This window comes from Halichoerus grypus, chromosome X, assembly GCF_964656455.1.
Source record: "Halichoerus grypus chromosome X, mHalGry1.hap1.1, whole genome shotgun sequence".
Lineage (NCBI taxonomy): Eukaryota > Metazoa > Chordata > Mammalia > Carnivora > Phocidae > Halichoerus > Halichoerus grypus.
The window spans coordinates 96,727,041-96,739,498 of record NC_135727.1 but is presented as its reverse complement, the minus strand read 5'-3'; the positions used below and the strand labels follow the sequence as shown (position 1 = coordinate 96,739,498).

Here is a 12,458-nt window from a genome sequence, read left to right as displayed (position 1 = left end):
GTTATACGTATAACTTACTTAGAATAGTGCCTGACACAAAGTAAACACTCAAACGGTAGCTATTATCATCACTATTAATAAGAGAATTTTTATTTAAAATTTGAGGTATGTCAGCCTGGCTGTAGTAGTATTGAAATTGGGAAATGAGAGATGAAAAAATAATTAGGGCTGATTGAGAATGACCTTGAATAGTGCTTACATAAAAGGTGGAGAGGAGGAAGCCACTAAAAATTTCAGAGACTGAAAGTGTTGGATTAATTTACCATTAATATACTAAACAGATTGGTAGTGTGGAGATCAGCCAGTATGCTGTTAAAATTGGAGTCTCTTAATGTGCAGCGGGAGTGGAAGAGATAATTTTGGACACATTATAAAAGAAGAATTGTTGGAGATGGGAAGGGAGGGGGTTTGACTTTGATGTTGTTTTTACTACCCCCCCCACCCCATTTTTGTTTTAAGTATCTACCTGTTGTGTGCCAATGAATCCTTGGGATATAAGGATGACCAAAGTTCATATAACTTCTACCCTTAGGGAACTTTTGTTTTTGTAGAGAGTGTGATCATCACACAGATGTTTTAAGAAAAGTGCCGCTGGCTCTCAGAGCCTCAGATAGGAGTACTTGATGAGTTCTGAGTCAGGTGAGTTGAACGCCGGTGAATCAGTATGGGGAAACTAAGCAGACTGCTCTTTCAGAGGCTTGAGTCCACATGAAGGAGGAGTACATTCGAAGGAACAAGAAGGCAAATTAAACTGGAGTTAGAACAGGCAGGGGCGGGGGTAGTTGCAAGATGAGACTGGACTTGGGTATTCGAGGACCTTGTAGACTATTAAAGAAGTATTTTGGTCTTTGTCCTGGTCTTTGAAGATTTTTAAGTAGGGCCATGATACAGTTTGCACTTTAATAAAGTGTTCATTTCCAATGCCAAAAAGATAAAACATAATTGGAGGCTTGACAGTAACCATGATTTTAAGAGAAAGGTCATAATCCCTTATCTTTGCACCTCCACCCCTTTTTTTCCCCATCTTAATTCTCCCCCTTCAGAGAGAACATCTGGGAAGCTATGGAGAACCTTCATGGTTTTATAGAAGAGCCAATGGCTTTAGTCTAACACATGTTAGGAACTGCCATGTTGGACAAGCCCAAGTTACTTAATGTTTTAGCTTCTGTTCATGTCTGTTAAATTGGATTAATAGTCATATGGGATAGGTGTCATGGTGATGACATGAGGTTATACAAATAAAGCACCTACTATTGTGCCTGATACATAAGTACTCATAACTTTGCTAGAGTAATGTACAAATTAAGATGGAACTGTAAGGGGGCCTGTGATAACTGTGATTTATAATAAATATATATTCAGTCTTCATTCCAGTTTCTGGCACAGAGCTTCAAAAACCCTAGGAATTTCCTAAGTGGTAAGAGCCAAAAAGGGGCATCTTATGTTATGTAAATGAGTGACTTTTGGAAAGCCCCTAAGGGTGGAGGCTGGTTGTCAGGGGAACCAACCACGTGATTAGCAGCCCCTTCCCTTTCCCCCCACCTTGGGGCGTGGGGAGAGACTAGAGATTGTTTTTAACCTTCAATAGCCAGTGATTCCATCAGTCATGCCTATGTAATGAAGCCTCCATAAAACTCCAAAAAGACGGGGTTCAGAGGGCTTTTGGATTGGTAAACACGTGGAAATTTGGGGAGAATGGTGAGCCCAGAAAGAACATGGAAGCTCCTTGCCCTTTCCGCATATGTTGTCTTATGCATCTCTTCCGTCTAGCCGTTTCTGAGTTATATCCTTTAATAATAAACCATAATCTAGTAAGTAAAACGTTTTTCTGAGTTCTGTGAGCAACTCTAGCAAATTAATCGATTCCAGGGTGCAGGGATCATTGGAACCTCCAGTCTGTAGCCGATTAGTGAGAAGCATAGGTGACAACTTGGACTTGGGACTGGTGACTGAGGTGTGGGGGAGAGGGCGATCTTGTAGGACTGACTGAACCCTTAACCTGTGGGATCTGATCCTATCTCCAGGTAGATAGTGTCAGAATTTAGTCATATTGTAGGACACCCAGCTAGAGTGAGAATTGCTTGGTGTGAGGGAAAAAACAACGTTGTAACTGGGTGTAGAATTGCAGAGTCACAGAGAAACTTTGAATGGAATAGAACCAACAAGTCCACAAAAGAAAAAATTCCTTGGATAGTATGAATACTGAAACCTGTTTTGCCTTTACCCACTAGAGTGGTTATAGATTAGTTTCTGAATATAATTGATTGTGAGGAGTGTGACAGGAAATAATCATACTAGTTAAATAATTAAAGCAAATAAAATAGCAATGTTTGCAAGTAAGGTTACATAAAAATTAGATTCAGGATTATTCCCAGTAACTATTTTTACTCATATTTCAGTGTTTTCTTAGAAGAGATATTTAAGAAAATCCTGTAAGTCCAGCTATTGGTGTAGATAATTAACTGCACATACTGTTTGTTTTTATTTTGTGTGTGTGGTTTTTTTTTTTTAACAGTTTCTGGGTTTTCCAGTTTTTCTGTGTCCATGGAAGTGTCTAAACCTGAAATAGCTGTGTCTTTTCTCAAGTAGTAGAAAAACTTCTATGTAGGACAGGATACTTTTTTCCCCCCAGATAATGCATATAAAAAGTTTGCCTTTAAGCATATTTAATCTGTCATAGTAATAGAAATCCCAATTTAAAATTCAGAAAGGCCGGGGCGCCTGGGTGGCTCAGTCATTTAAGTGCCTGACTCTTGATTTCTGCTTCGGTCATGATCTCAAGGTTGTGAGGTTGAGCCCTGTGTCAGACTCCATGCTGGACGTGGAGCCTGCTTGGAATCCTCTAGATAGGATCCCCTCTCCCCCTCCCTACCTTGTGCGTGCACTTGCTCTCTCAAATAAATAAATCTAAAAAAAAAAGGAAAGATCTTACTAAAATAAATAGAATTCAGAAAGGTCTAAATACCCTTGGCCTAAAAGTATTTTCATACTCTAAAATCTTTAATTAAAAAGAAAGAGAGAGAGAGAGAGAAAACTGTTGGAGAAAATTCAGTTCCGCAAACTTTAAAGTGAATATAAATGGTTGGCACTTACGGAATACTAGGTTATTTTAAAAAAATATAATGCCAACCTTTAACCAGGTAAAGATGATGCTTCTCCCATCTTGGAAGATATTGAGATGCTAAGTTTGAATACAAAAAATGCTGTCTTCTAAAGGCTGTCTAATGTTGCCATTGTGGTTACATGTTGCATTGCAGAAAATCCAACATAATTTCTGGTAAAACCTGAGTGAAAGAAAGGGAGAACAGTGACCCTTACCGTACTTTTGTTTTTCTAAAATAAAACTTGAGGGGCGCCTGGGTGGCTCATTCATTAAGTGTCTGCCTTCAGCTCAGGTCATGATCCCAGAGTCCTGGGATCAAGCCCTGCGATGGGCTCCCTGCTCAGCAGGAAGCCTGCTTCTCCCTCTCCGCTCCCCCTGCTTGTGTTCCTTCTCTCGCTGTGTCTCTCTCTGTCAAATAAATAAATAAAATCTTTAAATAAAATAAAATAAAACTTGATGCTTTTTATGCAAAGCTTAAAATTTCATACAGTGAATTTTCACATTGGATATGTTGAATTTGAGCATTCCTTTAGGAAATGGTTATTGCGTTAAATTTCAAATGATTTGAATAATTTTTTAGTTGCTCAGTGGAGGATACTGCTGCTTTGAAACTTGGTAGAAAGCTTGTTCTATCCTTGCTGGGTATGCCTAAATGTCTCCTGGAAAACAAGCTCTGTACTTGGGACTGCTTCTTGAAATCAAGTAAAACAGTGTGATTCCCATCTATTTCCTCCACTTGGATTGAATGGGATTTATTAAGAAAGGTAGCAGTGTTATTCTTGGATAACTTAGTTGTAGCGTACCTTTGATAATTTTTTTCCCATTCAAAGCTTTCCAAATTATATCTGAAAATGTTATTTTCCAATTAATACCTCAGATATTCAAGAACCCTGCACAGTACATTATAGAAAGGGAAAAGAAGATTACATATTTTAAGAATTACTGTGTGCTTGGTATTTGCAAAACACCTGTATTTAAATAATCCTTGTGGCATTTTTGTGGGTGGCATTATCTCAGTTTTAAACACCTGTGAAAATAGAGTGGACGTCACTGACCTTGAAGATAGGCAGCTTGTTAAGTGGCAGAGGTGGGATTTTGAAATAAAAGTTACGTTTTTAAAATGCAGAAAGTGGGATGCCTGAGTGGCTCAGTCAGTTAAGCGTCTGCCTTCACCTCGGGTCATGATCCCAGGGTCCTGGGATCGAGTCCCACATCGGGCTCCCTGCTCAGCTGGGAGAGCCTGTTTCTTCCTCTGCCTGCCACTTCCCCCTGCTTGTGCTCTCCCTCTCTCTTTCTCTGATAAATACATACATACATACATACATAAAAAATCCAGAAAGTATTTTTAATTGCTCCATACCTATTTCTTGCTCTAAATCTTTCAGTCCTAGCATACTGAGGAAAAGGTATCAATTTTTATGTGGTGGGAGAGAGATGTCTGTTAATACCAGAGTAGAGCAGGGTATGCTATGCTGAGACCTGACATACCTGCTCAGCAGTACTGGAAATCTTGAAGTGTGGAAAACTTGACAGAGGTAGAAGAAATCTAGAAACCAAGGGACGGAAAGGTGAGAATTACGTAAGAGGAGATAGGGATGGCAGGCAGCTTGAGGCTTTGTTAATGGGATATTCTGCAAGAAGATGATGATGATTTAGTTCTGTGGTCAGATACACAAAAAGGTATGTTGTTTGGCAGAGAGGTTACACTTCTCCCTTTTCCATTTACCTTAAAGTTATTTTGTTTAAAGGGATAGTTCTTTAGTAATCCACAGAATACTTTTGTTTAGAATAGTTTATTTCCAGACTTTTGCCAGATAGTTTTGATTTGTCTATAGATGGAAGGTTATTGGGATATATATAGATAGAAGGATGTTGAGCATAAAACAACACGAGGATATAATTTTAAGATATTTTAACTCAAATGATCACCAAATGTTGAAGGACTGTAAAGCAAGAGAGCAGTCAGTGCTATATATATATAAAATTTTATTGTGAGAAAATATATATAACCTTAAATTTATCATTTTAACCATTTTTAAGTGTACATACAATTCAGTGACCCTTAAGTTTCATTCACATTGTGCAACCATCACCATCATCCATCACCATTCATCTTCAGAACTTTTTTTTAATCTTCCCAAGCTGAAACTGCACCTGTTATTAATTCCCCAATCTTCTCTCCCTGTAACCTCTGGTAACCACCTTCCTACTTTCTGGATTAGTGTAGGCACCTCATATAAGTGTAATCATAGAATATTTGTCTCTTTGTGACTGGCTTATTTCACTTAGCATAGTGTTCTCAGGGTTCATCCATGTTGTAGCATGTGTTAGAATTTTCTTCCTTTTTAACACTAGAGAATATCTCATTGTGTGTGCATACCACATTTTGTTTATTCATTCTTTTGTCCTTGGATTGCTTCCTGGAAAGGCTTCTTAAAGAGAGAGAGTATTGGTGTAGTGGACAAGGTAATAGAATTTCTAGACTTGTTAACTTTCTACTTGTGCTTTGGTCAAGTTGCTTTTTAGATGGTTGGTTTTTAATTTTAGGAAAATACACATTCTGTGTAAACAGTGAAGATTTACCTAAAAAAAAAAAAAAGACTTTAATTTTTGGTGTACCTCAGGATTTGTCCTCTCTCCTAGACTTTCCCCACACTTGGGAATATATCATGCTACTTCCTACCACCCCATAACATTGTGACCCACTTCCTCTCAGTAGGTGGTAGCCGGGTGGAGGTTGTGTTTATGGGAGGGTGGGGGGCTCTGAGGTTATACTAATGAGTCCATCACCTTTGACCCTTTTGTGAATAACTGGCTCTATGTTCAAGATCCCCAAGTTTTGCTTCAATTCAGACTTGGAGAGTGAACTATCTAGTGGATGCTTTCACTTCTGTTTCAGTATTCAGAACTAGTCCTCACTGACATCACTACTACCTGCCACCATCCCCCTTGAAAAGAGTGGAAAGGAAAGAAAACCTGGAGTCCAGGATTGTATAAACCAAAGAAGCTCAGAGGTTCGAGAAGGGAGGGTTGGGGTAGTGGTGGCCACTTGTATCTCATGCTCAGAAGAGGGCATGCAGGGTGAACAGCAAGAAGCAGTTACTCGATTTGTCCATTAGTAGAGCATTGATGATCTGTGAATCAGACCTTCTCCCCCTTCTCTCCCCACCAAATGCACATATTCGCAAAGCTTTGCATGTAGTTTTAGGGGAGTTATCTTCAAATCCATCCATAGTCCTCAGTTATGACCCACTGACTTAAAGCAATTTTGGTAGCTTAGACCCAGCCAGATGATGAGGGAAAATGGAAGAGGTGAAAGGGGAAGCAGAGACATTCTTGTTAAGATTTTTTGGGAAAAGGGAAGGGCAGAGATTGGTGGTTTTTCAGTAAGGAAGACTCAAGCATATTCATAGACAAATAACAAGGCATCCAGGAAGAGAGCGAGGGGATCATCCTTTGGGGGCAGTATACAAGTGGATCATGAACCCAAGTTGGGAAACAAAGGGGAGAAATTGGAACAAATTTGAAGTGGAGAAGAATCAAGTTGAATTGATTAGCTGATAATTTTGAGTGGCAAGAAAAGAAAGGCACTCAAATAATTTGCCAGCAGACCCAAAATGACTAAAGAAAATTATTGGCTAGTTTCTCCAGGTTTTTAACATTGTTTACTTCACGTGAGTTTTTTTGTAACGTAGGGTGTATGAAAATGGAAAACAAAAGTGAAAGAGAGGCTGCTCATTCATGTTCTCTTTTGTATTTTCACTTTATGTATTGAACATTTTTCTATGTTTTTAGCCTCACCAGTATTTGATATTATCGGTCTTAAACTTTGTTGTTACACAAATTTTATAAATGAAACAAAATCTTGTTAGGGACCTATTTCTGGGTTAAGTGATTATTTATTTTTAAAGGTTTATTTATTTTAGGGGTACCTAGGTGGCTCAGTCAGTTAAGTGTCTGACTTCAGCTCAGGTCGTGATCTCAGGGTTGTGGAATCGAGCCCCTCAACCCCGAGATCATGACCTGAGTCAAAATCAAGAGTCGGACGCTTAACTGACTGAGCCACCCAGGTGCCCCAAGTGATTATATTTAAATTGGAGGGTAAACATGGACTCTTCTGGACTAAATGGAAAGTATGGTCGCCTTATAATGAAATACCTATAACTAATCAGCTAAGGCTCTCAATCTCATGGCACAATTCTCAATCACCAGGGGAGAATTTATGGAAAGTACTGATGCCTAGGCTTCACTCTCAAATGCAGTAATTTATTCAGTCTGGAGAGGGGTGTGCACATCAGTGTTTATCAGAGCATCTCAGATGATTTTAGTTTGCAGCTAAGGATGAGAGCCATTGGTCTAATGAATATATAGAATTGAGGCTTTGCTGACATTCCCCTATACACCTTTGCTGGTGAGGTAACAAAGAATTCCATTGTTAAACAATTGTGGTCTGTAGCCCTGTCATGCCTGGGAATGCCTGTGACCAAAACCTTGCCAAAAGTGGAGAGTCAGGGTCACTTGACTGACTTGGTTGTTTAGGAATAGTAGTACATAGTTTGAACTTTTTCCAAAGAAAAATTCCCCCAAAGTTTTAAAGTTTCTGTTAAAACCTGTTATAAGCTTGTTCAAAAACCATTTATAATGCCCTAGTACCAGTGATAAATGTTAGTTGTGCAATCTTTCCTGAAATGTTTTTAAAAATAACATTTTGTTACCTGGTTTATGTCTTGAATATACATATTTTTACAGTGTATTGAAGGTATTAGCAAATCGAAGACAGTTTTTGCCATTCCATGATTGAATCAAAATGGCAACTAAATACTTTGATAATGTCTTTGGAATCCCAAAAGAAAGCTGAAACATAAAAGGCTGTGGTTTGGTACAAGCTGATCTACAGTTTTCAGTTTAAGTTGAATATGGTATTAATGAGACTTTAGTTTTTCACCTTATCCTCTCATTATATAGCCACCTTCTCTTGACTAGATTCACTGGTAGTACTAAGATTGAACAGTTCCTTAATTCATGATTTTTAAATCTAAAACAAATGTACTTTTTTTTTCTTGTAGGTTATGCAATGGTCTCTGCAAGATGGTTTATTCTTGAATTGGAGCTTTTTAAGACTGACAAATGCTGGTACTTCATCTTCTATAAGTGGACTATAATTTCTTTTCTCAAGACAACTACATAAGCAGACAAAATTGCAAAGATCTGCCCTGTGTCGAGTATGACAGCCACGACTCGTGGCTCTCCAGTAGGAGGGAATGACAGCCAGGGCCAGGCTCCTGATGGACAGTCTCAGCCCCCCCTCCAACAGAATCAGGTAGGATGTTTAAGATACTAGTTAAAGCTACATTGGCATGTCTACTATGAGATACTAAATAGTGGAGCACGTTCTGGGTGCCTGGGTGGCTCAGTCGGTTAAGTGTCTGATTTGGGCTCAGGTTATGATCACAGAGTCCACGGGATCAAGCCCCGCATCATCGGGGAGCCTGCTTCTCCCTCTCCCTCTGCTTGCCACTCCCCCTGCTTGTGCCCCTTTCCCTTCCTCGCTCTCTGTCTCTTTCTCAAATAAATAAATAAAATCTTAAAAAAAATAATGGAGCATGTTCTGAATAATTTGAGAAGTAACCATAAAACTGTTAAAGATAGGTAAATATAGGTCTCCCACAGTAATGGTAAGAAAGCTCAAGCGCTATAGATGGTGATGCTTGAGTATGTAGCCCCTCTTTTGCTGGTGTCTTACACAGTCAGTTATCAAATGAAATACTTAATCCCTGTGTCAATTCCAGAGCAAAAGATTAAATCATTCAGTGTAGCCTATGGTAAAGAGCATGGACTCAGGTCATGTTTGTGTTCAAATTTGAGCTTTTCACCATACTAGTCTAAATGACTGGGTAAATTAACCTCTGAGCCTCAGTTTTTCATCTGTAAAATGGGATTAACAGTAGTAACTACTGCATGGGATTGTGAAGAGGATCAAGTGAAATAATGTTTGCAAAGAGTTTAAAATAGATTTTGATATCAAGGTTTTATGCTGGCCTTAAAACTTGGAGGATAATATTTTTTTCTATTCTGTGGATGAATTTGTGTAAGAGTTCTGTTATTTTTTCATTAATTATTTGGAAGATTTTCTTGGTGAAACCATCAAGGTTTTAATAGATCCAGCTTTTTTTAATAGGGGAATTTTCTGATTTCTATTTGGGGGGGGTGTGTGTATGTATCTTTTGGTAAGTTGTGTCTTTCATGGAATTTGTACCCTCACCTAGATTGTCAAATTTATAGAAGTAAAGTTGTTTCTCGTATGCTTACTACCTTTTTAATATCTCAAAGTCTATGGTAATCTCTCCTTTTTCATTTCTGATACTGCTAATTTGCATTTGCTCTCCTCATACTCTTTCCTAGAGACTCATCAATTTCATTAAACTTGCCCCAAAACCAACTTTTGGCTTCAGTTCTCTCTCCCCTCCCTACTTGAATACTTTCACCGTTACATCTTTGTTCCCTTCGTTTCCTTTGAATTTGCCCTATTATTTTTCTCTTTCCCTGAAGTGGAAGTTTAGTAATTGATTTTCACCTACTTTTTTTTTTAAGATTTTATTTATTTATTAGAGAGCGAGCATAAGCAGGGGGAGGGTCAGAAAGAAAAGGAGACTCCCCGCTGAGCAGGGAGCCCCACTCGGGTCTCGATCCTAGGACCCTGGGATCATGACCTGAGCCAAAGGCAGACGCTCAACCAAATGAGCCACCCACGCGCCCCTCAGCTACTTTTTCTGATAAATAAACTAGTATTGGGTAATACCCAGATAAGACAAACATACTAAAATTTGTGATGTGCAGCTCAAACAACGCTTACAGGTGAATTTATAGCTGAGGTGCATGCACATGAATCACAGACATACTGCTTACAGTTGGTGTATGTTTATGTAGAATTCTGTATGGATAAGTTTTTAGGCAAAAATATTGTTATTGTAGGGTACTTAAGTTTGTCACTTGGGGATAAGGTTTTTTTTTTTGTTTTTACTCGGGGATAAGTTCTTATTGTCCAGTTATTATAGATTAGATAATCTATTATAGGAATGGTAGAAAAGAGACGCACATATGCTCTCTCCCCCTTTGCCCTCCTTTCTTCTCCCTCTGCCATTTTAGAGAAGTGAGCAAGTCAGGTTTTAATTTTATTTTTCCAAATAAATGTGTCACCTTTATTCCTTTTCCTCTCCAGTTCCCATGTTTAAGCCATAAAATACTGAAGTATATAGTCACAGGTATTGGACAGAATCATTAAGTCTTTCTTGTGTCATAAATTTGTTACCTAGTATTTAGGTTTCTTTAAACATAGTCAAGAGGTTTGTGTTGGATGCCAAAGAATCTATTTTTAGGGGCACCTGGGTGGCTCAGTCGGTTAAGCGGCTGCCTTCGGCTCGGGTCATGATCCCAGGATCCCTGGGATCGAGCCCCGCGTCGGGCTCCCTGCTCAGTGGAGAGCCTGCTTCTCCCTCTCCCTCTGCCTGCCTCTCTACCTACTTGTGCTCTCTCTCTCTCTGTCAAATAAATAAAATGTTTAAAAAAAAAAAAAAAAAAAGAATCTATTTTTAAACCAGGAGCTAGTAGAGTTTCAGTATGTTTCACTCTCTTTTCTGTTTATTTTTTTAAACATTCTTAAATTTAAGTTCAATTAACTAACATATAATGTATTATTGGTTTCACAGGTAGAGGTCAGTGATTCCTCAGTCTTAAATTTTACTTATTTATTTTTAAAATTCAAGTATAATTAACATAGTGTTGTATTAGTTTCAGGTGTACAATATGATTCAACAATTCCCCCACCTGCCTCCCCTCTGGCAGCTACCAGTTCTCTATATTGAAGAGTCTGCTCTGTGTTAACTACACTGGAATTATGATTTTTTTTTAAAGTTTTTTTGGGGACACCTGGGTGGCTCAGTCGATTAAGAGGCTGCCTTCGGCTCAGGTCATGATCCCAGGGTCCTGGGATCAAGTCCCACATCAGGCTCCTTGCTCAGCAGGGATCCTGCTTCTCCCTCTGCCTGCAGCTCCCCCTGCTTGTGCTCTCTCGCTCTCTCGCTCACTGTCTAGCAAATTAAAAAAAAAGTGTTTTTTGGTCTCCATTTGTCCTTGTTCATTTGTTTCTCAAATTCCACATATGAGTGAAATCATGGTATTTGTCTTTCTCTGACTTATTTCACTTAGCATTATACCCTCTAGAAACATCCCTGTTGTTGAAAATGGCAAGATTTCATTCTTTTTATGGCTGAATAACATTTACTTAGTTGCAGAAATATTATGCACATTTAAAGAAGGGGGAAAGAGAAAGATATGCTAAAAATGAAGAATAAAAGGGAATAAAATTAGACCTATTAGTTGAAAATGACATGGCTTAGGGATACTGGGTGGCTCAGTTAAGCGTCTGCCTTTGGCTAGGTCATGATCCCAGAGTTCTGGGATCGAGCCCCACATCAGGCTCCCTGCTCACTGGGGAGCCTGCTTCTCCCTCTCCCTCTGCCACTCCCTCTGCTTGTGCTCTTCTGTCTATCTCTCTGTCAAATAAATAAATAAAATCTTTAAAAAAAAAAAAAAAATGATGTGACTTACTTAGAAACCACAATCATGAAGTTTTCATAATTGTTTGGGTAGTAGTTTGAGACTAGGGAAATTGCTGAATAGAATAAAATTTATTTTTCCCCTTCAAATTAAAAAATGAAAGTTATAATTCAGAACTTTCCATCTGTGAAATGTGAAATGCATTTTTTCATATTTGTACAATAATTCCTATTATGGCGGGGCTCATATAATAGGAAATGGAAGCAGAGAAGCAATACACATTGTGGTTAAGAACACAAACTTCAGAGCTAAACCTGGATTCAAATCCTGACCATAGAGTTGGAGCTGTGTGACCTTGGGCTAATTACTTATTGTCTGAGTTTGTGTTTTTGTCTATTAAATGGCTGTTCAATACTTCTTAGGCTGTTAAGGATTAAATGAAATTTTAAAACCTGGCACAGAGAATACCTGAAACATCATAAGTTTACAATGATTTTATCTTTAAAATTTTGTTCTTTTACCCTAATCTGTGTTGGTGTTTGAATTATTAGATGTTGTTACATATGTTATAGAAACCTAAATCTGGAATATCTAATTTTTAATTAAGACTTCATCGCCTGATTCTTCCAATGAAAATTCCCCGGCAACTCCCCCAGATGAACAAGGTCAAGGTGATGCCCCACCACAGCTTGAAGATGAGGAACCTGCATTTCCACATACTGACCTGGCAAAGTTGGATGACATGATCAATAGGTGAGTTAGTTTGTTTTGTTTTGTTAATGTGTGTAATACACAGGAA

The 12,458-nt window shown here is 38.5% G+C and overlaps 1 protein-coding gene across 3 annotated transcripts in view; it reads left to right on the top strand.

Moving 5' to 3' along the window:
* The window catches only part of USP9X (ubiquitin specific peptidase 9 X-linked), a 162,603-nt gene that overhangs the window by 57,584 nt on the left and 92,561 nt on the right, over positions 1-12,458 (top strand). For all 3 annotated transcript variants that reach the window (XM_078065223.1, XM_078065222.1, XM_078065224.1), the window contains exons 2-3: positions 8,170-8,423; positions 12,267-12,412. In XM_078065223.1, the coding sequence (XP_077921349.1) occupies positions 8,328-8,423; positions 12,267-12,412 (242 nt within the window). In that variant the 5' untranslated portion in view covers positions 8,170-8,327. The remainder of the gene's footprint in view (positions 1-8,169; positions 8,424-12,266; positions 12,413-12,458) is intronic.